Below are 27018 nucleotides of genomic sequence, written 5' to 3'. Positions count from 1 at the left end.
AAGCTCCGCCCACCCACGCAGCTCCTGATAATAGTATTACGCAAGCACCGCCCCTGACGTACCGCTCACGCCGGCGCTGTGGCTGCGTCCCGCCCCAGCGGTCAGCCAAGGCCCTGTGGTTGGCAGGCTCGTGTTGCGGCACTGCAGTGCCAGCTCTCCCTCTTGCGGCTGCCCTGAGGCGGGAGCGGAGGAGGAGGCGGGGCAGGAAGGTTGTGGTCTCAGCCTCGTGAGGGGATGACGGGCTTGTGCATTCTGAACCACGTATCGGGCTTGCTACTCTCCCGGGCGGCCGCCGTGCGTCGTGCAGCAGCGGTGGGAGGCAGAGGGTGCCTGGAAGCAGGTCTAGAGTGGACGCTTGGCAGAGCCCGCGGTATCAGAAGCACTGCTGTCGTTATGGCCCCGATCAAGGTGACCGCTGGCCCAGTCCGGCCGGGCTGATCCCCTCTTCCTTCCCCCTTCCATCTCTCCCAGGCCCTTCGTCCCGTCGAAGGCAGTGGCCCCCCAGCCCCAAACCCTGCTGGCCTCCCTCTTTTCCTGCCTTGCGGACCTGTCTCTGCTGCCCTAGAGACTCCTTCCCGTCGTCTGTCCCCCCATCTACGCAACAAACCTCGTGGCTGCCCCGCCGTTCTCACCAGTTCTAAGGGCTTGGTGCACCATCTCCTGAGACGGTTCCTGAGGCTTTTCAGCCTTCTCTTCCACATTCACTTTGCGACACCCTGTTATGGGTCTCCACCATTTTCAGGCAATAGAATGCCATGGCCTCCCCCACCTTCTGGAACCTCCTTTGCCCCAGGGTCCCTTCCAACCCCCATACATAGCCCCCTCTGTACCCTCCTGCATGCTTTGTCCAGTTATTTGGCATCACTCTCACACTGTCTTCTGAAACGTGTTGTGTCTTAGGGCCCCTATTGTGCCCCCCCATTCCCTTCCAGAAACAGCTGATTCCCCACTTCAGCTGCTTCGTTCCTCTCGTCTTGAATCACCCCCAGCTAAACCCTGCCCCCGTCCCAACTATTCGAGACCTCCTCTCTCCTCTGCATCCTACTCCCAACCCCTGACTTTCCCTCCCTCTTATTTCCCTGCTGCCCATGAAGCCCTCATACACTCCCAGGTAGACTGATCCTTCCCCTTGGAGAGATTCCCTCCTCTGTACCTCCCAGATGTAGGGCCCGCACTCCCTGCAAAAAGCTTTCCCGTTTTCTGCTGCTGTCCCTTTTTCTCATTTTGGGGGTGGGTTGCAGACCTGGCCAGGATCCCCTCCCTGGGTTGGTCAGGGCCTCCGCCCCACCAATACAGCCTCCTTGCCCCTCCTCCTTCTGCCCAGTTATCCCACTTCTTTCCTGTAACTTACACAGCCTGTTTACTCAACTCCTTGCAACTCCCGGAAGGCCTCTCCCTTTTTCTGTTGCCACCACAAGGCCCTCAGAGAGAAATAAGGCCACCTTGAAACTTGGAGGATGGGGGGTAACTAGGCAGTAGGAGAAGAGAGGGTGATAGGGAGGGAACCTCTGGAAACTCTGACAGGGTTGGCCTTCCTGCTGTGTGTCAGTGCTGGCGCCCTGAGGTGCGTCTTCCAGGTCTTCTGTCTCCTGAGCCCTCGGTTTGCTGCCCTTTCCTGGCCTCCCTACCTGTCTCCCACTCCCTGACTTCTACCTCGGAGTCTTTCCCTCCAGGTGGGAGATGCCATCCCATCCGTGGTGGTGTTTGAAGGGCAGCCTGGGAACAAGGTGAACCTGGCAGAGCTGTTCAAGGGCAAGAAGGGTGTGCTGTTTGGAGTCCCTGGGGCCTTTACCCCTGGTTGTTCCAAGGTGAGGTCCTGCCCTCTGGGATCTTGTTTGCATCATTCACGAGTCCCCCACATTGTCCCCAGGCAGCTTGCAACATTAGTTGCAGGTGATGTCACAGTTAAAAAGCTTATCACAGAGTTGAGAATGTAGGAGAAATGAAATCCAGCACCTCTTACCCTGTTGAGTGACAGGCACTCTGGAAGGTATTTGGGTAAATAAGGCACGACTGTGCCTGTGGGAAGTTCATGGCCTTGACCACAGACATCTTAAGTATGGATCCAGGCTCCCTAGTGACCAGGGCAGGAAGGAACTGGCTCAAGCAGTTCTCAGTGTCTGTTGAAAGGTGTGGGAGCAGGGCAGTGAGGAAGGCCTGGAGGTGGAGTGGCCGGAGAGGAGGGGCACTTGTCCCTTTGCTGAGTCTTTCTCTCCTCCACAGACCCACCTGCCCGGGTTTGTGGAGCAGGCAGCGGCTCTGAAGGCCAAGGGAGCCCAGGTGGTGGCGTGTCTGAGTGTTAACGATGTCTTTGTGACTGAACAGTGGGGACAAGCCCACAACGCAGAAGGCAAGGTGAGGTGTGGGTCCTGCAGGGGACCAGGGGCCAGGCGGGAGATTCTTCTGGTGACTTTTCCTTTCTCTTTAGGTTCGGATCCTGGCCGACCCTACTGGGGCCTTCGGGAAGGTACGTGTAACCCCCTCCCTGCAGGATGACCGTTGTTCCAAGCCTTGGAGGCAGGGATTTGGAGGGACAGGGCCAATGTAGAGCTTGGCCTGTTCTGGGGGTTCCCGACTCTTTTCTCGCCTCTCCCCTTTCTTAGGAGACAGATTTGTTACTAGATGATTCGTTGGTGTCCCTCTTTGGAAATCGAAGGCTCAAGAGGTAAAAGTGGGAGGTCCTCCCTTTTTTGTAACTTACACAGAAGTTACAAAACTTCTTGGCTCCCCCTGCCACCCTCCCTCTCTATTCCCAGCCTCCAGGCTCAGGCTGTTGTAACTGGCACCACCCTCTTTCTGGCAGATTCTCCATGGTGATAGATGATGGGATAGTGAAGTCTGTGAATGTGGAGCCAGATGGCACAGGTCTCACCTGCAGCCTGGCCTCCAACATCCTCTCGCAGCTCTGAGGTCCTGGGTCTAGACACACGTCTTCTGCCCTTTCCTGATTCACCTGCCCAGCCCAGCCTGAATTTGGGCCACCCCGTTGAAGCCTTGGCCAGATTTCTCCAATAAACACTTTTGGTTCACATCTGTCTCCTTGATTTTGAATTGCTGATTCGCTGTGTCCCAGGCCTCATGACAGTCATAGCTGTGAGGGTAAGTGGGCAGGCTAAGGAGGATACTTATGTAGGAGACCTTAATTTAATTTAGGAGGTAGTCGGGGAAGGCTTCTTGAAAGAGGTGTTATGAAGCATTTGTCTGCAAGCAGAGAAAAGGCCAGTGGTGCCGAGCAAGGGAAGGAGCAGTGTGTGCAGAGGGAACACAGTGGAAAGGCCCTGGGCAGGCTAGAGTGTGGCTCACACCTGGGACTTTTGCATTTGATCTATGGGTGCTTGATCTCATTTAGATCATACACCCTCAAGGAGGGACTTCGGCCCTAGGCACCCCTGGGTATGTGCCCTGACTGAGGATTGAACCTGCAACCTTTTGGTCTACAGCACGGGTGGCAAACACAAGGCCCTTGGGCCGAATCCGGGCCTCCACCTTGTCTTATCCAGCCTGGCACCTCGTTTCTACCTGGCGTCAGCACCCAGCTCCTTGCCTGTAGTTGAGGAGTAGTTACATTTGTACAGTCCTGAAATTACATTTGGCCCTTTGAAGGCAACCTCGAGGCTGATGTGGCCCCTGGTGAAAATGAGTTTGATGCTCCTGGTCTACAGGAAGAGGCTCCAACCACATGAGCCACACTGCTCAGGGCTCTCTCTTTTTAAAAAATCCTCACCTGAGGATCTGTTTATTGATTTTGGAGAGAGAGGAACATCAATGTGAGAAACACCTGTCGGTTGCCTCCTGTGTGCACTGTGACTGGGGATCAAACCAGCAGCCCGGGTCTGTGTCCCACTGGGAGTCGAACCTGCAGGCTTTTGGTGCACAGGATGACGCTCCAACCGACTGAACCACCCTAGCAATCCGCCAAGCTGTTTATATTCACATCCATTCTTCTGCTTGAGCTGCTTCTACTTAGCACAGGTAAGATGCCCGGCTCAGGATGAGGAACACAGGAAACTCTCAACACTTGCTTTGGGAAGGAGGAAAGAAGTGAAGGAAAGGAGAGAGAGAGAGAGGGCTGTCCTTCCCCCAGCTTCCTGGATATCCTTCCCGTTATTTCAATATCAGATCGACTCTAGTGGCTCTGAAGTAGAATCAGATTTGCTTGAGGGTGAAGTGAATGCCAGTGACTGAAGACAGGCCTCCCTCCCAGCCACGCAGTAGGAAGGCTGACAACCTGGGGCTAGTATGGCAGCTCCATGATCATCAGGGACCCACATGTCGTCCATCTTGTTGCTTTGTCATTTTAAATGTGGGTTTCTGCCTCACAGTCCATTGTGGCTGCTTAAGTTCCAGCCATCACAGCCATAGTCCAGCCAGCACAAAGGAGGACATGGGGAACAGGAGATAAAAGACCCATGCCAGCTGTCTTTTAAGAAGGGTTTCTGGAAGCTGCTACATATAATTTCCACTAATATCTCATTGGCCAGAGCTTATTCACACGGTCATGCCAACTCCAAGAGAGCTGGGAAATACCGACTTTACACCAAGGTTCCCTGTGTCTAACTAAAACTGGGAGTTCTGTTACTAAGGGGGAAAGGACATGGGTGTGCAACATCAAGGCCTCCCAGGGGTCAGTGTCGCCTCCCTGCTGCTCCATTGGCCTTGGCAGGGGCACGTGCTGATCTGTTCCAGGTCCCTGTGTTGCCTCATATGCCCAGGGAGCCCTCCCCAGGCCTCTGTCGCTGCCACCGTGGTCTCCCTAGTCACCCCAGTTCCTCAGTCTGTGGGTTCTCCAAGCTTCTGCCACTTCAGTGTCTACTCGACGGTGTTCACCACCCAGGGCGCCCTTCCCTTTCCTACTCTGCCCAAATCGCTCCAACCTTCAAGGCCCCAGGTCCATCCTGTTTGCCAAGGATGAGAGGCCATTCCCCGTCCCTTCCCTGAACTAGTTCATGTGGGCCACGACCTCAGCTTCATTAAAGATGGAGTTTTTATGACGTAAGTCATGCATCAGGCCCTGGCTGGTGTGGCTCAGTGGATTGAGCACAGGCCTGCGAACCAAAGGGTCACTGGTTCGATTCCCAGGCAGGGCACATGCCTGGGTTGCAGGCCAGGTCCCCAGGAGGGGTGTGCGAGAGGCAACCACACATTGATGTTTCTCTCCCTCTCTTTCTATCTCTCTTCTCCTCTGTCTAAAAATAAATAAATAAAACCTTTAAAAAAGTTATGCATCAGAAAATTCACCCTTTAAAAGTGTACAATTCAGTGGTTTTTAATCTATTCCCCAAGTTGTGCAACTGCCACTACTACAAAGGTGTGTTTACAATCTCTACAATCTCGGTGACTTCTCCCAAGATGAAGCTGCTTATCTCTTCTGAGTGCTGTGTGCACCTCCTCCCGTGGTTGTGAAAGGCACGGTCAGAAATTTGGGCTTCTGCTTCCTCCCCCCGCCCAGTGCCCCCACAGGCACGTCAGGTGTCTCACGTCCAGCGGCTGTTTGCTGAGGGTCATCTCCGCACCAGACACTGTTTGCCGGGTTCTGGAGACACGGTGGTGGATGTGCCGCCCTGCACGGCCCCGGCACCAGTGCCGGCCAGCCGGCCCCAGCGTGTGCCCTGCCGGAGTGGCTGCACCGCCCGGCTGCGGTTCCCCACTCGATGTGCTCACTCACAGATGAGGGCTTGCCCTCAGCGCAGGGCAGCTGTGAGGGAAGCCTGCACCGGGGAGTCGGGGGTATTGCACAAGAAGGCCCCAGCCCACACACCCCCACAGCCCATGGAGTAAGAAGGGAGGAAACGACTTCTAGCTGTGAGCGAAAAGGAACAGGCGATGCCCAGATAAGCAGGAGGGGTCCCAGGTAGCAGGAGCAGCCTGGGCTGAGTCCTACAAGTGGGCAGGGTGAGAGGTCTGGACTGAGCGGACCGGGGGAGAAGGGTCTGGGCTTTTGTCCACAAGCCTCGGCTCAGCTGGGTTCTCTTGGTGGACACCGGGGTGTCTCCAGTAGGGGAGGCGGCTTCAGACACAGTTGTGCGTGTGTTTCCTCTTGGACTTTGTCCTCAGGGTGTGCTCCCCAATGCCGGTGTGCTGGGCCACGGGGCTGGCGCAGTTCCGCCGTCTCTGGAAACCCGGAGGCTGTTCCGAGGGCCTTCGGCAATGTGCGGTGGGCATCTCTTCCACGGTCTGCTCACCTGAGTTTCACCTTCTGGGTGTTGTTTGTTTAAAATTTTTTATTTATTGGTGGGGGTGGGTGGGGCAGGGGAGAGCAATGGGGGGAAAATTGGTACGACTGTAATAGAACAACAATAAGAAAAGTAAATGTAAAAAAATGTTATGTATTGATTTGAGAGAGAGAGAGAGAGAGAGAGACATCATATTGTCATTCCACTTATTCATGCGTTCGCTGGTTGCTTCTCATACGTGCTCCGACCAGGGATCAAATCCGCAACCTTGTGTACCAAGAGGGCACGCTGACCGACTGACCCACCTGGCCAGGGCCTGGAGCTATTTCTGCTAGTTGAGTGGATACTTATTGGTCCCTTGGAGCTGTCTTTAATTACGAGGGAGGCTTGGTGCTGGGTCTCCCCTTTCTCGAGATCTGGTTCTGGCCCTGGCCTGGCTCTACTGCCACATGGCCCGAAACCCAGCCCTGTGTGCTGAACAGGAAAGGAACTGGTGACCTCTCAGTCTGCAGGATGATGTTCAGCCCACTGAGGAATACCAACCAGCCAGGGCAATAGTTAATAATTACAGTTAAACAATAATTAACTACAATCCTCGTATCTGAGTTCTGAAGGCAGCCAGTTGAGAAGATTCCTGGCTCGAAGCGCCCTCGGACGCAGTGACAGCCAGCAGTGACTGTGTGGGAGGTCCCCCGGGTTTGCAGCTTGAACGTCTCTGGTGACTTTTCTGCACCGGGCACAAAGATTGTCCATCTATGAACTTTTCCTTTTTATATGTGAACTTTTGTGGCGATTTCTCTGAAGCTGATGTTGAAGGTCATGGTGAGAGGCTGGGACTTGATTCGGAATACAGGGAGAAGCCACCGGACAGTTAAAGGAGGGAAAGGTCATGAGCCAGTTGATATTTTCAAACAACTCCTTGGGGACTGGGTGGAGGCAGCCCAGGAGGGCCACTGGTGCCAGCGTCTCAGCTTCAGTAAGAGGCTCGGGCAGCTGTCCCCCAGAAATGTGGGGGTGCCCTGGGAAGTGCAGGAAGGGAGAGCTGGCCAAGTGTCAGGAGGTGGGGGCTGGGATCTTTCCAGTTGCTAGGGCCCGGGCCTTGCTGGCCCCTCCCTGAGTCCCCGGGCATCTGGCCTGGCTCTGGGCACGCGGCCCTGGGCCCCGCCCCTTGAGGTGTTGGCTTTCCCCTGGACCGGCTCATTGAGGCCACTCAGCCAGGCACTTCTGCTCCTGTCCGACTGCGGCTACATTATGTACACCCCCAGGTGGCAGGTGGGAAAACCCATCCTGTCTCAGACCCTTTGGTGGGGAGGAGGGAGTCTCTCAGACTCAACACCAGAGACCCAGGAACCCAGAAGGCCCTGGAGGCTGTTTTTGTTTTTAGTTACTCAGCCTGGGGCTTCCGGACTGCTGGCAGGGCCAGGCAGGACTCTGGGCCTGCAGAGACGGGGAGAAAAAGCCACCCTCTGACTCAGCCCTGGTGAGTCCGGGCTCTGGCTGGACCTGGCCACCACTTACCCTGGCCTCCCCTGGCCCTGGAGTCCTCCTGCTCTGACCTTGGGGTTGGACCAGAGTTATGCGGGGAACTCAAAACCAGAAGGGCACTGGAAGGCAGAGTTGAGCCCCCAGGGGAGGGCACTGGGGGGGACAGTGGCAGCATTTGTCCGCTGTCCTGCTCTGCTTCTCACCCACCACTCGGGTCCCCAGGCCATCAGCAGGGAGCTCCCTTAGAAACTGCCAGAAAGAGCTATTTGGGAAGGGCAGTTACTATGGCACTACAGTAATAGCAAGAGATGCAAATACGTAAAGTATTTGTCAACAAGAGACGGTTTAAAAGGCGATGGGACCGCAGCATGAGCAAATGCCCTGCGGCCACTGAAAAGGCCATGGCCGATAGTCCTGTGCAGACATGAGCCAGGCTGCAAACGCAGTGCAACTCGAGGGGCGTGCAGCTGTGGGTGTGGCTCTGCCCCCGTTGTGACGGACGGACGGACGTGGCCGCCGCATCTCAGGAGGACACAGAAAGTGCTAAGACGGGGATCGGGCCAGGGGGGTGGGAGTCATGAGGGGTAGACTTGAATTTCCCTCCCTGAACCCTTATATACTCTTGACACTTTTGCTCATGTATCTGAAAACTTCTTCAAAGGAAAAATGTATCCAAAGAACAGGGACCACAGCCAGCCTCTGATGGACACCCCTCAGCGGGTAATCCCAGGATCTCTGGGTCAGTGGGCGAGGGAGCCCCTCTGCCGCCTGCACTCCACCCCCACCCCAGCCTTCCTCTGCCTGGCTCAGCTGAATGAACCAAGTCAGAGAACCAGACCGAGGTGCATCCGGGCGTGTCTGGAGGGGAGGATATGAGAGCAATTGCGACACGGCCTCTGCCTCTGAGGACCAGGTGAGGAAGGCGTGACTCAGGGCTGTGACGGGGACCCTTGTGGCCAGGAGATGAGGCCCCATCACACTGGCTCACCCAGCAGGTGCCCCGCAGACTTTTTGGGCTGAAATCCTCAGGTGGTGCAAGCAGAAGTAAAATTCACGGGGGGGGGTCAAATCCGGATGGACCCTTGATGTTATTAATAGTAAAGACAGCCTTGGCTGGGTAGCTCGGATGGTTGAGACGTGGTCCCGGATGAGCCAGGGTTGTGGGTTCTCTACCCCAATCGGCACATGCAGGAGTCAACAAATGAGTGCTTGAGCGGGTGGGGCAAGGAATCCCCTTTGGATCTCCCTCCCTCCCTCCCTCCCCTCTCTCTAGAAGTCAGTTTATTTATTTTTTTAATATTTGATTTATTTATTTTTAGAGGGGAAAGGGAGGGGGAGAAAGAGCAGGAGAGAAACGACAGTGTGTGGTTGCCTCTCATGTGTCCCCCACTGAGGACCTGGCCTGCAACCCAGGCATGCGCCCTGACTGGGAATCGAACCAATGATCCTCTGCTTCACAGGCCCGCGCTCAATCCATATAGCTATACCAGCCAGGGCCTCTAGAAGTCAATTAAAAAAAAAGAAATAGTAAAGCCCTGGCTGGTGTGGCTCAGTGGATTGAGTGCTGGCCTGCAAACCAAAGGATCACCAATTCAATTCCCAGTCAGGGCACATGCCTGGGTTTCGAGCCAGGTCCCCAGTTGGGGGCGCACAAGAGGCAACCAGTTGATGTGTCTCTTGCACATCAATGTTTCTTTCCCTTTCTTCCTCCCTTCCCCTCTCTCTAAAAATAGATAAGTAAAAATTAAAGAAAATATGATAAACACTGCAGGGACTGTTTAATGAACGCGTGAGCCAGGTACCAGCGCCAAAGAATCCTCATAACAATTCTTTTTTTAAAAGATGATTTTAGCCCTGGCTGGTGTAGCTCAGTGGATTGAGCACGGGCCTGCGAACCACACGATCGCGGTTCGATTCCCAGTCAGGGCACATGCCTGGGTTGCAGGCCGGTTCCCTGCAGGCCAGTTCCCAGCAGGGGACGCACAAAAGGCAACCATACATTGATGTTTCTCTCCCTCTCTCCTTCCCCCACTTCCCCTCTAAAGATAAATAAATAATAAAATATAAAAAAAAAAGATGATTTTATTTATTTTTAGAGAGAGGGGAAGGGAAGGAGAAAGAGAGGGAGAGAAGCATCAATGTGTGGTTGCCTCTCACATGGCTCCCTCTGGGGACCGGGCCTGCAACCCAGGCATGTGCCCTGACTGGGAATCAAACCATGACCCTTTGGTTTGCAGCCTGTGCTCAATCCACTGAGCTACCCCAGCCAGGGCTCATGAGTGTTCTCTGAGAGGGTTATCCTCATCTCACCTGCATCTCGGGACTGGCCTACGATGAAGCAGACGAGCAGTAAGTGTGACTCTGGGCAGGCACTGACCTCTCTGCGTTGCTGTTTCCTCCTCTGAGCACTGGAGCTAACCCAGAGTCCTCATTTCATAAACTTGGCCAGAGGAAATGAGCCACGAAGGGTAACATGCTTGTAACCATGACAGGCTCGTGGCAAGCCTGCGTGCGCCTCGACTGTTCTCATGACCCCACATTTGATCAAATCGAAGACATCATCAATTGTAAAAGATGCCACTAAGGAAACAAACAACACTGCGGTTAACTATGTCCTTAGGCTCCGTGATCACTGGAAGCCTTATTTTATGCCTCCCGGAGTAGCGTTCTTTGATTTGGATGTGCGTTTTCATCACGCTTGTCTGTAACTCTGACGCACACATAAAACGGAAAACAGAAGCAAAATACATTGTTTACGGTCTTCACGAAACTCCTTTACATTTAAAGTCTGGCTGAGGTGTGACTGTTTCACAGTCATCTCCTCTGTGAATCATCACCAGTGCTGGAGCACCGGCTGCTGTGGCTCAGTGACTGAGTGCCGGCCTGCGGACTCAGAGGTTGGCTGTTCGACTCCTGGTTGGGGCACATGCCTAGGGGCAGGCCAGGTCTTTGGTTGGGGGTGTGCAAGAAGTAAATGATCAGTGTATCTCTCACACATCGATGTTTCTCTCTTTCTCCTTCCTTTCCCTTCTCTCTAAAAAAAAATAATAATAATAAATTTTAATACTTTATTTATTTATCTTTAGAGAGGAAGGGAAGGAAAGAGGGAGAGAAATATCCATGTGTGATTGCCTCTCATGTGTCCCCTGCTGGGAGCTGGACTGCAACCCAGGCATGTACCCTGACTGGGAATCAACAGCCAGGGCAAAATAAATAAATACATTTTTGGAAAAAAAAAAAAAAAAGAGTGCTGGAGGCCAGCGCCCCTTCCAACAGTCCTCCGTGAGACAAGTGCACAACTGTCAGTAGCCGTCTGTGTCGGTTCATAAATCGGCCTTGCCATTGACTTCTGCCTGGGAAGTGTTACTGACAAGCCAGACAGCAGCTCCACCACGTAACTGACTTCAGAAACATGAATGTGGGAACTAGAGTCTTGGGACTGGGGAGACACGAAGACTTTCTGAACTTTGCACTGGCCACACTTCCAGCCACGCACCCCGTGTTCCTGCCGCTGGGAATGTCCTTCCTTCCTCCCCACTTCGTCCCTGCTCTCAGCTCCGTTGTCCTTTAAAAAAAAATTGTGTGCATTTGCTTATTTATTTATTATTTTTATTTTGTTCAGCTCCATTGCTGAGCGCCCTCCCGATGCCTCTCGGGAAGTCCGATCCCTCCCCCATCCACACACCTAGTGTTGCTGCAACGTTACACTTGGAGCCTGCGTGTGATTTCGGGGTAGCTGTCTCCACAGTGCACTGTTTGTCCCGCTGGGGCGGGGACCGTGCGGCTCACATTGTGTCCTGGTACCCACCCAGCACTGCGTTCCGCACGGAGTCCGTGAATGAAAGGATGAGCCCCCATAATGAGCAGCGGGGGATGGGGCGGACCTGGCCTGTTTGTCTAAGAGACAATGCTGCTGGTCTCTGCATTGAACTGCTCCCTTCTGAGACCTAAGGCCCCCTGACTTCTTTTACAAATGGGAAACCGAGGCTCGTAAGGTCATTTGTGTCTGGTCTAGAGGTCCTGTCTCGGACCAGTGAGCACAGGATATGGGGGTGGGGTCCAAAGGGGGGCTTGCTGGGGGAGGTGGTATCTGAGCCAGGCTTCCCAGGTGAGGCAACAGCTTGGGTAATTTGGAGACATATTCAGGGCCCGGGAAGCCAGCAAATGAGAAGATGCTGGGTGAGCACCCAGACTCACCCTGTGATGCCGGAAGCCCTTTCAGAAGCCCTGGAAGGTGCAGGGCCGAGGGGCCCCCTCTCTGGGGTTTCAGGTTGGGAAACAGAGGCCTGGAGAGGTGGGGAGCTCACCTGACATTCATTGTCCATCACGTCCCAAGAGTTGTGGGCTTTCCTCTGGGGGAGTCCCGCCTTCCCCTCTTCATCTCAGTTCCTGCCAGAGATGCTGGGTCAATGCAGTGGGGCGAAGTGGGGGCAGAGGCAGGGCTCTGGGGGTGCACAGGCCAGCCTGCACCCGGAAGGAGGAAGTTGTACACGGCGTCTGTGGCTAGGCCTGGGATCCCCCACTGGGGACTTCCTCTTCCTCTCAGGGCAGGTATAGCTGCCACAGCGGGACCAACACCCTGACCTGTCATGGATGGGGCCAGGGGGCCCAGGCTCAGAGACTTCCTGAGTGGGAGCCTGGCCACCTGGGTAAGGCCGCAGGTGGAAGAGGGCTGGGGAGGGGAAGTGAGCCCAGGGAGCGGCTGGAGTTGTGGTGGGCAGAGCCGAGGTCTGAGGGGGGTGGGTGTGAATGTGGGGCTGAAGTGCGGGCAGCTGTGAGGCAGGAAAAGGGGTCCAGACCCCAGGGGCGGGCAGAGACATTCAGGGTTTTGGTGAGGAGGGGGCTGTGTGGGCTCAGGGGGCAGGTCAAAGGGGCTGAGGATTTACTCTGCTAATGGGGGGCTCCCAGGCGGGCCAGCTGACCTGTCTCTGCGTCCCCCAGGCGCTGGGACTGGCTGGGCTGGCGGGGGAGGCAGAAGAAACAGAGGGGGAAGAGGAGGAGGAAGGAGAGGGGCCCCCTTGTCCGGAGAAGAGGTTCTTGCATCTCAGCGATGGGGCCCTGCTCCTCCGGGTGCTGGACATCATGTAAGGGGCATCGGGGACCAACTTAGGGGCTTGAGGGGAGGGGGTTGGGATGGCTGGTGCACAGAGCCTGAGGACTGAGGGCAGAGCCTGGTTGAGGGGAGGTGGGTCCTTGATTGCCCCATCCAACCAATCGCCCCCTGGGCCCACAGTGCCCCTAGTTCCCGAGGAGCCCCTCGGATGATCAGGGGCCCTGATGACCCCCCAGCTCGGCGGGTGCGGAACCTGAGCCACCTGTGGGGACGACTGAGGGACTTCTACCAGGTGAGGGTTTGGAAGGGGGAGGCCGAGCCCGGGAGCCCCTCAGGAAGGTCCATCTCGTGATCTCCCGCCCCCTATACCCCTAGGAGGAGCTGAGGCTGCTGATCCTGTCGCCACCCCCAGACCTCCAGACACTGGGGTTTGACCCCTTCTCAGGTACTCTCTCTCCCACTATCCCTCCCTGTGTCTAGCCCCACAGTCCCCCCACGAGCTGTTAACTCCCTGTGGCTTGGGCCCTGCAGAGGAGGCAGTGGAGGAGCTGGAAGGCACCCTTCGGCTGTTGCTGGGGGCATCAGTGCAGGTGAGCGGAAGAGGGAAGGGCAGCGTCCAGCTTTGGCCGCAGTGGTGGGCGACTCCTGTGTCAGCCTCTCCCACTGGTTCCCCTGCAGTGTGAGCATCGGGAGCTCTTCATCCGGCACATCCAGGGCCTTAGCCTGGAGGTCCAGAGTGAGCTGGCTGCTGCCATCCAGGAGGTATGGCTTTGGACTGGCACCACCTGGGGACACCCTGCCCCTGACTTCTTAGGCTGATCTGCTCTCCCTACCCACCCAGGTGACCCAACCTGGGGCGGGCGTGGTGCTGGCGCTGGCTGGGCCTGAGCCTGGAGAGCTGGCATCTCCAGAGCTGGAGATGCTGTCCCGGAATCTGATGGGGACACTATTGAGACTGGCCCGGGAGCGTGATGTGGGGGCCCAGGTAGGGGGCAGCAGGGACTTTGAGGGTCAAGTGGAGGAATGGGAAGACCACGGAGACCCAGGTGTGTGGGGAGATGGGGGCTGAGGCCCAGGTGTGGGGATGGTTGGGGGCAGCTTTGGGGGGCATAAGATGGGTTACTTCTGACCTCTGACCCTTGATCTCCCGCAGCGGCTGGCGGAACTGCTGCTGGAGCGACAGCCAACCCCCCTGCTGCCTGAGGCTCCTGCTGGGACTCCTCTGCAGGGCCCCTCGAACCACCTGGCCCTGCAGCTGGCCAACACCAAGGCCCAGCTGCGGCGCCTGCGCCAGGAGCTGTGAGTGTGGCAGGCTGGGCCCGGGGCATGGGGGAGAGGGGCAGATGAGGCCTGGATGGGGGGTCTGACCCCATTTTTCAGGGATCAGACCTGGGAGGGGCTGGGGCTTGCTGGTCCCGAGCCCTCCAGTGTTTCTCTCCTCCAGGGAGGAGAAGGCCGAGCTGCTGCTAGACTCCCAGGAGGAGGTGCATGGCTTAGAGGCCGACATTCGAAGGCTGCGCCAGGAGGTGCGTTCTGATGCTCCCCGCCATCGCCGTATTTCCTAACCTTCTCCCCGCACCTCCTGCATCCCATTGCCTACCCCTACCCTGGCTCCTTGCCGTCCTCAATCCCTGTGGCCACGGCTGGCCGGTCCCAGCTCCGCATCATCTGGCCCAGGCCCAGACGCTGTCGGGACAGGCCAAGAGGGCAGAGTTGTACCGCGAGGAGGTAGAGGCGCTGCGGGAGCGGGCCAGCCGCCTGCCCCGCCTGCAGGAGGAGCTGCGTCGCTGCCGGGAGCGGCTGCAGGTGGCCGAAGCCTGCAAGGGCCAGTTGGAGGTGAGTCCGGAGGCGGTGCTGCGGGAGGGTGGGGCTTGTGGAGGGGCGGGGGCGGGGACTGAGGGGAGAGGGGTGGGCCACGAGGAGGAGCAAATTTGGTTCTGGGGAAGAGTCAGGCCCGACTGTGGGAACAGTTAAGGCTAAGAGAAATGGGTGAGGTGATGATGTCTGCAGAAAGGCCCTCTGGAGGATGGGGCAGATGGAGGGGGGGAAGGTCGGGGTTGTAGGTTGGGGTAGGTCCTAGGGAGGAGGGCGGGGCGGAGTGCAGGGGAAGTGGTATCTGCATAGAGTCCTTAGCAGTGGGGCCTAATAAATAAGGCCTGGAAGGTTGCGGCCTCGGAAGGCAGTTTCTGGGGAGAAGGGGCGGGCCCACATAGAAGAATAGGCGGGGCCTACATAGGAGAAGGGCGGGGCCAGGTGCTAGGGAAGTGGCGTCTGGAAAGAGTCCGCAGAGGTCAGGGCAGATGGAGGGGAGAGGTGGGGCCCAGAGAGCCTCAGGGGTGTGGGGCCTGGTGGGATGGGGAGGCAGGACCTGTGGCCCTGGAGTGCTGGGGGCCAGAGCACTGGCTCTCTGCACCCCCTTTTTCCCAGGAGGAGCGGGCGCTCTCTGGGACTCTGGAGGCCTCGAAGGCCCTGCTGGAGGAGCAGCTGGAGGCCGCCCAAGAGCGATGTGCTCGGCTGCATGAGACCCAGCGGGAGAACCTGCTTCTGCGGACCCGGTTGGGCGAGGCTCATGCGGTGAGCTTGCCACAGGACCCCAGTGGTGCCCCAGGATCCCTCAGTGACCCCTGTGACCCCTACTCCTAGTGATCCTTTAGCCCACACACTGGTCTTGGTAGGGAAGGCTTGTCTGATCCTGCTGTCCACGCCCTGTCCCTCCAGGAGCTGGACTCTCTGCGGCATCAGGTGGACCAGCTGGCAGAAGAGAACGTGGAGCTGGAGCTGGAACTGCAGCGGAGCCTGGAGCCACCCCCGGGCTCTCCTGGGGAGGGTGAGTGGTGCCCCAGTGGAGGGGCTGGGTCTGGGGGGCCGCCTGTGTTTTCCTGCAGCTGTGGTAGGGATGGCTCCTGACTTCGTCCCTTCCCCCAGGTCTCTGGGGGTGTAGGGTGTAGGTGAGGAGCCAGGCGGTGTGGCAGGACTAAGCATGGGGAAGGGTCCTGACCTCATCTCACATACCCCAGCACCCCTGCCAGGAGCGGCCCCCTCGATACACGAGGAAGTGAAGGAGGCAGAGGCCGGCCGGCTGCGGACCCTGGAGCGAGAGAATCAGGAGCTTCGCGCCCTGCTGCAGGTGTTACAGGGGCAGCCAGGTGGTCAGGTGAGTCCCCTTCCCTGACCATCCCAGTAGGTCCTTCCTGGTGCCCTCTGCTGGGCTTGACCATGCCTCTCTTGTGCCCTCAGCGCCCCCTGCTGGAGGAGCAGAGCCAGGGGGAAGCCTCCCAGGTCCCAGAGCTGGCCGTGACTCACCAGACTTGCCTGGCCTCAGACCATGGCCCCCAGGGTCTGGTTGGCCCAGGTGGGGATGCAGACCCCCAGACCTTGGACCTGGCTTCCCTGGCGTCAGACTCAGCCCCCACGGGGTTAGCGGAGTGTCCCCAGACATCTGATCCAGACACTCAAGTAACGGAGAGGCCCTTCCGGACGGCTGCCACGGCCCCCCAGACCTCAGATGTGACGGCCCAGGAGTCGGGTCCTGCTGCGGAGACACAGGAGGCCCTGGAGAGGTCTGACCTCGGAGCCCCTCTCCAGACCTCTGCCTCTGCGGCCCCACCGCAGGGTCCAGAGAGCAAGATGCAGGCCCAGCTGATGTTGGGAGGAGGGACTGGGGAGTCTGTGCCCGAGACCCAGGGGCTGAGACAGGGGGTGCCTGAGTGCGCCCCTGAACCCGCAGAGCCCCGCCTCCAGGTGCAGCTGGAGGAGCCGGAGTCCTCAGGCCAGCAGCTGGACTTGCCCAGGGGACAAACAGAGGCCAGAGAGCAGGACCAGAGGCTGGAGGGGATGACCGGGAGCCTAGCCCAGAAGACAGAAAGGGCTCCTGACGCCCAGACCTTGGAGAGGCCAATCCCAGGGGAGATCCTAACCTGTGGTGACCCAGAGCAGGAGGCCCTCCGGGAGGAGGTGGCTCGACTGAGGAGAGAGGCTGAGGCCCTCCGGGCTGAGTTGGAGGTCCAGGCTCGCAGGTTGGAGGCCCGAGGCACGGAGGCAGCTCGTCTCTCTGAGGAGCTGGCTCAGGCTCGGAGGGCAGAGGCCGAGGCCCACCGGGAAGCAGAGGCCCAGGCCCAGGAGCAGGCCCGGCTTCGGGAGGCAGTGGAGGCAGCCGGCCGGGAGCTGGAGGCGGCATCGCGGGAGCGGGAGGCGCTGGCCGAGGCGCTGGTGGCAGCGGGCCGAGAGCGGAGGCAGTGGGAGCGAGAGGCACCCCGGCTGCGGGCCCGGGCTGAGGCCGCTGAGGAGCGGCTGCAAATGCTGGAGGGCGAGAGCCGCCAGCACCTAGAGGAGGCCGAGAGGGAGCGCCGGGAGAGGCAGGCCCTCGGACAGGTATGTGGGTGCTCACGTTCGTTCACTTGGGGTCAGGAAATGGGGTGCCAGGCCAGTGGCCGGAGTTTTGGGTTATTAATTTTATCAGCAGCCACTGAGTGCCCAGCGTCAAGCTGGGACTGGAGATAAAAAGGTGAAATCCATACCTGCCTTCCCAAGGTGCTCCTGACCTGGGAAAGGGACGCATGTCCTCTGCCTCTGGTGGGGTGGCTTTGGAAGGGATGAGCGTGTGGCAGGGAGCCAGAGTGCCCCTCTGACCGCAGCGCCTCCTTCTGTACATTGGAGGTGCTCCTCGCAGCTGCCCTGGTGGGTCTTCTGGAAGACCAGAGGAGGTCGAGGTGGGAGAGCCCAGTTCCTGCTGGTCAGACAGTTTGGAAGAGCAAAGCACTGTGGGAGCAAAGCCTGCGGGAGAGGGAGCTGAGGCCAGAGTTGGGGCAAGGAGGCTTGGCAGCTGCAGGGCCGGGGGTGGTTCTGAGGAACAGTCAAGATTTCACTGGACAGGGAAGGACAGTTCACCCCAAGGGAACAGCCAGTGCAGAGACTGGAAGGCATTAAAGGTTTTCAGGGCCCAGGAAGAGTGGGCGGATGGGGCCAGAGGGGTGTGCTGGGCCGGCTTTTCAGGTGTTTGAGCTCCGTCCCCAGGCTGGGAGAGCCACCCAGGGGTGTGGCTGACCTGTGTGAGTTTGGGTTCGAGGAGGGTCACCTGGGTGTGCAGGGGCCTGGGGCCATTAGGAGGCAGTGCCTGTGGTCCAGGTGGCAGGGGGTGCTGGCTGGAATGGGAAGACGAAGAGAAAGCCTGGAACCCCCTTTGTTCATTCGCTTGAGCATGCGTGTGGGCGTCTCCTTGGCGCCAGGGCCCGTACCAGGCAGCCAGCATGCCCGTACTTGGGGCAGTGCTCCCCATCTGGGGTGGAGCCGTGCCTGTTCGGGGAGCTGGGACATGTCAGGGAAGGCTCCCTGGAGGAGGGGAGAGAATGGCAGTGAGCGAGGAGGTGCAGGCAGAGTTTGTCGGGGTGGAGTGTGAGGCAGCGAGTGGAGGGAGGTGAAAATTCATTTAGCAGGGTTCCTATTGGGCGGGGCCTCACCTTCCTTCGAAGTGAGGCAGTGGGAGCCACTGGGGCAGAGTGGACAGGGCCCTGTGCTGAAAGGCCCCTCAGGGGGCGCAGGGGAGACAGCCAGGCGATGGGAAGCCGGTTCGGGTCCGCAGGCTGTAGGGAGGTTGTGCCTCGGTCAGGAACTGAATCTTCCACCTGACAGTTTCCAGTTTCATCCCTGTTGTACCGACGGGGACACTGAGGTTCAGGAGGAAGAACCGTCTCTGGGACTCCTTCCAACGGAGAGGGGCGGGGAGCCTGCGGTTGGGCTGACCTGGGCTCGGGCAGTGTGCAGGACGGGCCTGGGGAGGCAAGAGGTTGGGGGTGTGGGTAAGAGGGTAGAGCTGAGAGGCTGTCTCTGGGGTCCCCTCTGTAGGGTGTGACTGAGACGCGGCCAGGCAGGCCTGGGTTATAGCCCGAATCCCCTCCTTCTCAGCAGTGTGGCTTGGGGCAAGTTATTTAACCTCTCTGAGTCTCAGGTGTTCACCTGTGAAACTGGGATGGACGCAGCCTGCCTCATGGGATGCCGTAAGATAATGGAGGTAGAAAGCTTGGGGCAGCGGTAGACAGGGAGCCCTGGCAGTGAAGGTGAGGGAGGGGCCTGCCGCTGGAAGGGCCAGCTCTGAGCACTGAGAGGGGGGAGGAGGCCGAGGACTAGGTGGGGAACTCTGTGGTATTTCCTGGTCAGGGCACTTCCTGGTGATAACTGGCCATGGCACCACAGGAGGTGACCAGCCGGAGGGAGGTCAGGGAACCAGGGGCCCAGGGGGCTGTCCACGTGGGCCTCCTGGGCTGGGTGGCAGGCAGGAGGTACAGTGGAGCAGGTACCAGGGGCTGTGGCCTGGGCCTGGAGGAGGGCTGGGCCAGAGTCTGGGCTGAGGTCCAGGTCTCCTTCATTGGACTGAGATTCTGATCCTCAGCCCCTGGCAGCCAATAGCAGGGCATCATGGGACTTGTAGTTTTTCAGTGAGAGGCATTGGACAAGGGTGCCTGGAAGTCCACTGATCCTGGGGGGAGGCTTGAGGTTGGGGGGGGAGGGCGGTGGTGTTGCTAAGCCAGGAAGGTCAGAGCACAGGCTGTAGACTTGGCTCCCAGAGGCAGGGTTCAGCAGGCTGCTTGGCCAGACCGGGCCCTTCCCTGTGGCTTTATCCTGCCAGGGCCCCCACCCCTCAGAGTGGTTTGGTCTACCTCCCTCTGGGGCCCACAGCTCAAAGTGGGCCTCCTGCCCCGTTCTGCAGTGGTGTGGCCCAACTGCCAGAGGCCCGCTGGCCCCAGCATCTCTGTCCTTCCCCCGCCCAGCCCCCACTGTGGTTAGGCCTGGTGTTCACCAAGTTCCTGTCTTTGGCCATCCCCGGTGGCTGAGGGCACTGTGCAGACCTGCCGCTGCTGAGCCCCATCCCTTCACATGGCTAGTGTGGCCGCGGCACGTAGGACACACCGAGCTGTCCCTGGGCGCCTCAGAAACCATAGTCTCAGAGAGGTGAAGATGCCCGGCAAGTGCCTCTGACCCCTGGCCCAGGAGCCTCCCCCGACCTGGCCAGGCTCACAACACTCAGTTCTTTCATACCCACTCGGCAGGGCGACCAGGCTTTGCTCCCGTTTCACAGATCAGGGTGCAGAGGCCCAGAGGATTAAAGATGTCTGCCTAGGGGGACGCAGCAAGGACAGAAAGCCGGGTCTCCTGACTCGCAGGCCTCTGCATCTGTCGCCTCCCTGGGTGAAGGCAGTGGTCTGTCCCTTCTGGCCCTGAGTCTACGCTGTCTGCCCTCAGGATCTAGAGAAGGCTGTGGTGCGGGGCCAGGAGCTGGGGGCCCGCTTGGAGCGGCTGCAGAATGAGCTGGAGCAGGCGACGCTGGAGCGCCAGGAGTTTCTGCGGGAACAGGAGCTGCAGCACCAGAGGTGGGGACGTTGTCCGGGAGGCAGAGAGGGCCAGGCGCAGGCTCGAGTCGAGGTAGATGTCCAAGCTTCTCCCGCCAGGTACGAGGGTCTGGAGCAGCGACTGAAAACGGAGCTGCAGGCCGTGGCCACCAGCAAGGAAGAGGCGCTGATGGAGCTCAAGAAGAGGGCCCTGCAGCTGGAAGAAGAGCTGTTCCAGGTGAGGCTTTAGCCCTGGGCGCCGAGGGCCTTGCCCCTCCCCTCCCTCCATCCTGATGCAGAAGAACAAGGCTGCATGGGCTCCCGTCCTCCAGGGTCCCCCGGCCTTGGCACTTGATTCTTGGCCAGGCGTTGCTTGTCTTGTGTCCTGTTCTGGGGCCTGTTGGAAGGAGCACTGTGCTGAGAGTCAAGCTGGCTCTGCAAGGCCGGGTGGTCTTCTGGGGGCCTCGTTTCCCCGTTCCTCAAACAAACAGAACCTGGTGGCTTTGCTCTGAGGTGGCTACTGTGTTTCTTGCTCGCCCCACCCCCCACCTTCTAGTGAGCTCAATGACTATCACTGTCATAAGTCAGCTGTCATTTCTGACATCCCTGAGGCACATGGGCTCAGCGTTGTGATGTGGTGGAGCCAACACCAGGCCACCGTGCTCAGGGAGCGCACAGCCCACCTGGGACAGAGGCAGGAGAACAGGAGACCCTCACATGGTGTCAGGGGCCAGGGGGCACCCAGCAGACTGCCTTGCTGGCGTGTATGGGGTGGGCCGGGGGAGGCTTTCTGGAGAAAGCGACATTGAAATCTGGGCCCGAGGAAGAGCAGCATGTACAGGAGAAGCAGCGGGGCAAGGCCTGTGCTGCAGAACCTCAGGGAAGGTGGGCAGGGCAGGCTGGGGAGTGAGGGAGCTGCGGAACCCGAGTGCAGGGTTGTGGCGCAAGAGGCGACTCCTCTGCAAGGTCCCTGTGCCCTCCCCACACACTGCCAGTCCCCTGTATGACCTCCCGGGGCTTCTCCTTGCAGCTGCGCCAGGGACCCATGGGGCAGGGGCCTGAGGAACACTCGGAGCTGAGGGTCATGGAGGCCCAGAGCGGGCGGCTGGTCGAGGTTGAGCGCAGTGTGAGTGGCAGATCGTGGTGGCCGTGGGGGCTGGGAGGGCTGGGAGGGCTGGGAGGACAGTGGCCTGGCCACTGCTAACTCCCCTCCCCACTGAGCAGAATGCAACACTGGTGGCCGAAAAGGCAGCTCTGCAGGGGCAGCTGCAGCTGCTGGAGGGGCAGCTGGGAAGCCTACAGGGGCGGGCCCAGGAGCTGCTGCTGCAGAGCCAGCGGGCACAGGAGCACAGCAGTCGCCTGCAGGTGGGTGGCGGCTGGGTGCTCATTCCCCAGCCCATGCCTGCCTATTGCCCACTGCCCCTTTTGTGTTGTTCGTTTGACCCTTTCCCCTGTCTCAGCTCCCAGCCAGCTGTCTCTCCCTGTTCCCTAGTCACATATCTGTGCCCCAACCCCAGCCACCTTGTTCTATATTCCTCCTTCCTACCCCTGCCCACCTCCACTTACCCTTCTACCTGCCTCCAGCTCCCACATCTGTGCCTGTGTAGTCCGGTCTCCAGCCTCTTCTTTACAACCAGCCATGAGTTCCAACCTTGGTCCCGGCCTACCCCAGCCCCATCTGTCCTGTCTCTGCCTTGTGCCTCTTGCGCTCCCCTCCACGGCCTGGCACTAGCCGTGACACCTCTCCCTGCTCCTCTCCCTACTCCTCTCCCATTAGCCTCTGCCTCTGTCTCCCTGCTGCGCCCACCCCAGCCCGTGCCGCCTCCGCAGCTTTCTCTCCTGTCCTCTGCCCTGCTCCCCTGCCCTGCTCTCTTACCCCCTTTCTGGCCTGGGGTTCCACCGCTGCGGTGCATGCTCCCACCTCTGTCCTAGGCTGAGAAGTCCGTACTGGAGATGCAGGGCCAGGAGCTGCACAGGAAGCTGGGGGTGCTGGAGGAGGAGGTGCGGGTGGCGCGGCAGTCCCAGGAGGAAACCCGCAGGCAGCAGCAGTCTCTGCTGCAGGACCACGAGTCCCTGGCCCAGCTGCAGCGGCGGCAGGAGGCCGAGCTGGAGGGACTGCTGGCCCGTCACCGAGACCTCAAGGCCAACATGCGGGCACTGGAGCTTGCCCACCGGGAGCTGCAGGGCAGGTGTGTCCCCCCAAACAGCCACTCTCCCTGAGGAAAAACACCACCACCTGGAGCCCCACCGCTGTGCCCCTTCCGGGCACCTGTGTGAACACCTGGCCCAACACGCTGCCCTGTGGCTTTGCCTGCGTTTATTCATAGAAGATGGCAGGCCCCCATGTCCAGACAGTCCAGCTGCCTGCTTGCCCTGACCCCTGGTCCCTGCAGCCCTCTCAGCCCCTGTCCATCACAGGCATGAGCAGCTGCAGGCCCAGAGGGCCAACGTGGAGGCGCAGGAGTTGGCCCTGCTGGCAGAGCGTGAACGCCTGATGCAGGACGGACATCGGCAGCGGGGCCTAGAGGAGGAGCTGCGGAGGCTGCAGAGCGAGCACGACAGGTACCAGCCCTGGCGCAGCCTGTCTCCTCTCGGGCCAGGTCTCAGTGTTTCTCTCTGTGAAGTGGTTTGGTGGTGGGTCAGTCACCGTCCCTGTGGGGTCTTGCTTTGCCCCTCTCGAGCACACACTCCGGGCCTCAGGAGGAGCCTGGGGGACAAGTCCCCCTCTGAGAGCAGCTCTTTTTGCCTCCGCAGGGCTCAGAAGCTGCTGGCAGAGGTGTCCCGGGAGCGGGGTGAGCTGCAGGGTGAACGGGGGGAGCTGCGGAGCCGGCTGGCGCGGCTGGAGCTGGAGCGGGCACAGCTGGAGATGCAGAGCCAGCGGCTGCGAGAGTCCAACCAGCAGCTGGACTTGAGCGCCTGCCGGCTGACCACACAGTGTGAGGTGTGGTGAGGGGCGTGTGGTGGCTGCAGTGGGGTCGGAGGGTGCCGGAGGGCAAGGATGGGCCGGCATGGAAAGGAGCCGCCCTGAGCCCCATTAACCTCCACCCGATCTGCTGCCTGTCCCCAACAGCTGTTGACAGAGCTGCGGAGCGCCCAGGAGGAGGAGAACCGGCAGCTGCTGGCTGAGGTGCAGGCCCTGAGCCGGGAGAACCGGGAGCTCCTGGAGCGCAGCCTGGAGAGCCGGGACCACCTGCACCGAGAGCAGCGCGAGTACCTGTGAGCAGGATGGGGGTGCGACGGGCTGTGGGGAGCCGGAGCTGGTCCTGCAGACCCCTCTGGTTGTTCAGGGGGCGATGCCCAGGAGGCCCCCCAGGGATCTGGGGCAGTGGCAGTGTGTGGCCCCACACAGGAGTGTGTCAGGGTGCTAACACGTGGCAGAGCCGTACCTGCTAGACCCTGAGCCTTGCTCTGGCCAGGGCCTCAAGCGCCACCGCTTGCTGTGTGCTCACTCCCGTTCCCCTCCGTGCCCCCAGGGACCAGCTCAACGCCCTGCGCCGTGAGAAGCAGAAGCTGGTGGAGAAGATCATGGACCAGTACCGTGTGCTGGAGCCTGGGCCCCTGCCCCGGACCAAGTGAGTGGCCCCTTCACCCCCTAGGCTGGGGTCCTCCCAACCTGGACCCTGCCTGCCCTCTGACCCCCGGCCCAGCTCAGGCCCAGGCCCAGTGAGGGTTTGCCTGGCCTTTGTATCCCCAACATGACCCTCTTGCCCTCATCTCCTGGGCCTCACTCCCTCTTGTGCCCTCTTGCCCCCAGGAAGGGCAGCTGGCTGGCAGACAAGGTGAAGAGGCTGATGCGGCCCCGGCGGGAGGGGGGCCCCCATGGGGGGCCACGCCTTTGGGCCGATGGGGCTGGCAGCACCGAGAACCTGGGGGGCCCCCCAGAGCCGGAGCTCTCCGAGGGCAGGGAGGCAGATGGGACAGGTGGGTCTGGGGCAGGGGACCGGGTTGGTCCCTACCCCATGTCCTTTATCCCCATCCTGGCTCCTGCCAATGCCTCTGGTCTCCTGCTTCCTGTGTGTCTCATACATGTGCCCCGCTGACCTTCCCCGCTGACCGTCTGGCGCTCCCCAGATGGATCCAGTGGTGCTTTGCTCTGTGTCCCTGCTGCGTCCCTGTCATCTGGCACCTCCCTCCTGCCTGTGCCACCACCCACCCAGTCCTACCCATCCACAGCGGTGCCTGGGCCCTCGGAGCGGCAGGGGGCTTTAGTGAGAGGTCATTCATTCCAGTCAGCAGACGAGGAAACCGAGGCCCGGGGAGGGGCAGCGCCTTGCCCAAGGTCACAGAGTGAGTTAGTGTCAGCGCCAGCACAGGGTCCTGCCTCCCGTCACCTCCCTCATTTACCCAGGCCCTGTCCCCCCCCTGCAGCCGCCTCCCCCTGCCCCTGTGCAGCTTTACACCCCCCCCCCCCCGCCTCGCACTGCCCGGGCGCCCCCTGCACTGCTCTGATGCCCCCATGCCTGTGCCCCCTGCAGGGTCCCCTTCACCGGCACCCATGCGCCGGGCCCAAAGTTCCCTCTGCCTGCGGGATGAGACTCTGGCAGGTGTGCAGCGGCGGAAGCTCAGCTCCCGGTTCCCGGTGGGGCGAAGCTCTGAGTCGTTCAGCCCCGGGGACACCCCCCGGCAGCGATTCCGACGGCGCCCACTGGGGCCACTCAGCTCCCCTGGCAAAGGTGAGGGACAGGGTCCTTGCTCATTAGCCCCCGGCTCCCTGTGGAGCCACCGACTCCTTGGGAAAGGGGGGTGCCCCGCCCGCCTCTGTCCTGGGCCCTGTGGCCCAGCAGCTGCTCTGTGCCCCCTCAGGCCCTGGAGTGCGATGGAATGGCTCCGTCGAGACCCTGGCGGAACATGAAGCAGATGCCGGTGGAGAGGGTGAGCGGGGTATGTGCCCTGTGCGTGCGTGCGGCTCTGGCCACGCTCCTTCTTCCGTTCCCTCGCTCGACAGTGAGTCTTTACTGAGGGCCAGGCGACGAGCTGGCAGGGGGACAGCGGGGGACGTTGTGGTGTGGAAGGCAGACAGTACACCCTGCGCGTAAACACAATAATTGTCTGTGACAGCCCCGGAGAAGGAAGATGTGAGCTACATGTGTAATGTGAAATTTTTAGTGGCCCCATCGAAGACAGGTAAAAAGAGACGGGCAAAGTTAATTCTAATAACATGTTTTATTTAACTCCATAAGCCTGAATCGTTACCATTTCAACATGCCGCCTGTGTGGAAAAGTCAGTCATAAGATATTTCGTATTATTTTCTCATACCGAGTCTTTCAAGTGCAGTGGTATTTCACACTCCAGCACTTCGCGGCTCAGGCCGGCCCCGTCTCCCGTGCTCAGTCTGTATCAGGAGGTGGCGATGTCCTGGGAAAGCGGGAGAGCAGGGTGAGGGAGGTCAGAAGCGCTGGGTGGGTGGGTTGCAGCTTTAATTAGGGTGCTCTGGGGAGGTGAAGTCGGAGCAAAGACCAGGAGGGGAGAGTGTTGTGTTGACGTGTCTGGCGAACGGCATTCCAGGTGCAGGGAATGGAGGGGCAAAGGCCTGGCCAGGTGGCCGCTGGGATGAGGTGGGGAGAGCTGAGAGGTTAGAGAGGTGGATGGTGGGCAGGAGATGCAGGGCCCTGTGGGTCAAGTCCACTGCTGGGAGCCCCCCCACTCAGGGCAGTGGGCCTGAGCCGAGCCTTTCCCTCCAGGCCTCACGGTACAGGAGCCGGAGAAGAAACCTCTCGCCCCTTCCCTCAGCCAGTGACACGGAGTGGCCCGGGAGCTTGGGAGTGCAGTGCCCTCGCCGCTGGAGTCCCAGTAGGGGCCCCAGGCAGCCCAAGAATTTGGGGAGCCAGGGCCTTGGGGGCAAGTCCTGGGACAAGGAGGCCTGGGACCCTGGGTCCTCAGTGGCTGGCACCGGGACCCTGAGATGGAGCAGGGATGAGCCTGTGAGCAGCAGGGACGGCGGGCCCCCACGAGCCACACCCGGCCTGGGCTCCGGCCCTGCCCCGAGGCCCTGGCCTAGGAGGCGGTTTCTGGAGGACGACCCCGGTGGCAGAGGCAGGCAGGAGTGGACAAGAGAGCCCCCTCCCCGGTCCAGGCCAGGAGCCAAGGGCTATTCCCCGGGGACTGTGGCCTGGACTTATCTCTGAGCCTTAGCTGGACAGAAGTAACAATAAAGCTGGGTTACAACCACCCGAGTCTGCGCAGTCTGTGTCTGCCAGTTGCATCCAGAGCCTCAAGGCGCCAGGGTCACCTGTGGCCAGGAGTCTTCTGCCGGTGGGGTCCGGGGCCACTGTCTTCCTTCCTGGGCACAGGGCAGGGCTTTCCTGGGGCGGGGGGGCAGTGGGGCTTGCCTGGGTGTCCCAGTGGGGTGGGGAGAGGAGCAGGGGTCCGAGCAGCCAGAAGTGGATGGGGCCTGAATTTGGGCTCAGACTTTGCTTATCAGGGGGGTCTGGGCTCTGGGGTGGAGGAGGTGAACCCCAGAGGCCCTGCCCTCCCTTCGCTGGCACCCTCTCCTTTCACTTTTTCCTGTCTCCTTACCATTTGGGTCCCTATCCATTTCCTGTCCCCATCCCTTTGGGCTTGGGCCCCTGCCCAGGGAGCTCACAGCCTGGTGACTGTCACCTAGTGCTGAGGCTGTCATGGACGGATATAGGAGTGGTAAGGACACGGCCTCTGGGACGACATCCAGGAAAGGGGCAATTAGGCTGGGTGGCAGGATGTGAGTCAAGGCACCTGGGGCTGCCCCAGCTAGGGCGGGGCTTCCCAGGCCAGGGCGGGGCTGCCCAGGCCAGGTTGAGGCGGCCTGAACCTGGGGGCAGGCAGAGCAGGGAGGGGGCCAGACCAGCCTCCCCAGGGCGACCAGCAGCCTCCTGACTTGGGTTTCCGCAGCCCCTGGGGGAAAACCGACTGCTCTGCCCGCCTCCTCTTAGCTCCAGTTACAGAGGTTGATGGGGTGGGAGTGAACCCCTCACCTCCAGCTGCAATCCCCTCCTATAGGCCTCGGGA

At 60.0% G+C, this 27018-nt stretch overlaps 2 protein-coding genes across 3 annotated transcripts; both read left to right on the top strand.

The window, feature by feature from the left end:
• Positions 1 to 95: 95 nt before the first annotated feature.
• On the top strand, positions 96 to 3029 carry PRDX5 (peroxiredoxin 5). The gene is made up of 6 exons (XM_037146526.2): positions 96 to 408; positions 1674 to 1808; positions 2224 to 2355; positions 2429 to 2467; positions 2604 to 2665; positions 2804 to 3029. Exons 1-6 carry the CDS (start codon positions 235 to 237, stop codon positions 2907 to 2909), a joined length of 648 nt encoding a protein of 215 aa, XP_037002421.2. The 5' UTR covers positions 96 to 234; the 3' UTR covers positions 2910 to 3029.
• A 9159-nt stretch (positions 3030 to 12188) lies between these two features.
• CCDC88B (coiled-coil domain containing 88B) lies at positions 12189 to 25870 on the top strand. Of its 2 annotated transcripts, XM_037146404.2 has the most exons (28): positions 12189 to 12307; positions 12600 to 12742; positions 12892 to 13003; positions 13087 to 13156; positions 13243 to 13301; positions 13390 to 13473; positions 13553 to 13696; positions 13865 to 14010; positions 14156 to 14237; positions 14389 to 14547; positions 15139 to 15285; positions 15430 to 15538; positions 15729 to 15865; positions 15949 to 17082; positions 19948 to 20075; positions 20154 to 20271; positions 21064 to 21159; positions 21258 to 21398; positions 21966 to 22222; positions 22452 to 22595; positions 22788 to 22974; positions 23104 to 23249; positions 23507 to 23605; positions 23788 to 23954; positions 24207 to 24320; positions 24509 to 24706; positions 24837 to 24914; positions 25716 to 25870. In XM_037146404.2, the coding sequence occupies exons 1-28, from the start codon at positions 12248 to 12250 to the stop codon at positions 25769 to 25771; spliced, it is 4515 nt and encodes a 1504-aa protein (XP_037002299.2). In that variant the 5' UTR covers positions 12189 to 12247; the 3' UTR covers positions 25772 to 25870. The 2 variants fall into 2 exon arrangements, with proteins under 2 accessions (XP_037002299.2, XP_037002300.2); XM_037146405.2 differs by lacking the exon at positions 24207 to 24320 and having other exon boundaries at positions 12190 to 12307; positions 24837 to 24905.
• Positions 25871 to 27018: the final 1148 nt, after the last annotated feature.

The sequence above is a fragment of the Artibeus jamaicensis genome, unplaced genomic scaffold (assembly GCF_021234435.1).
Source record: "Artibeus jamaicensis isolate MK-2021 breed Jamaican fruit bat unplaced genomic scaffold, CSHL_Jam_final scaffold_614, whole genome shotgun sequence".
Classification (NCBI taxonomy): domain Eukaryota; kingdom Metazoa; phylum Chordata; class Mammalia; order Chiroptera; family Phyllostomidae; genus Artibeus; species Artibeus jamaicensis.
This window is presented reverse-complemented; position numbering and strand designations above follow the sequence as displayed.

Coding starts and splice junctions, on each gene's coding strand:
- PRDX5 (XM_037146526.2), top strand. CDS start 235: ATGACGGGCTTGTGCATTCTGAACCACGTATCGGGCTTGCTACTCTCC. Junction 2,356..2,428: donor CCCACAACGCAGAAGGCAAG/GTGAGGTGTGGG, acceptor CTTTCTCTTTAG/GTTCGGATCCTGGCCGACCC. Junction 2,666..2,803: donor GGAAATCGAAGGCTCAAGAG/GTAAAAGTGGGA, acceptor TCTTTCTGGCAG/ATTCTCCATGGTGATAGATG.
- CCDC88B (XM_037146404.2), top strand. CDS start 12,248: ATGGATGGGGCCAGGGGGCCCAGGCTCAGAGACTTCCTGAGTGGGAGC. Junction 13,474..13,552: donor TGGCTGCTGCCATCCAGGAG/GTATGGCTTTGG, acceptor CTACCCACCCAG/GTGACCCAACCTGGGGCGGG. Junction 20,076..20,153: donor CAGGAGCTGCAGCACCAGAG/GTGGGGACGTTG, acceptor TTCTCCCGCCAG/GTACGAGGGTCTGGAGCAGC.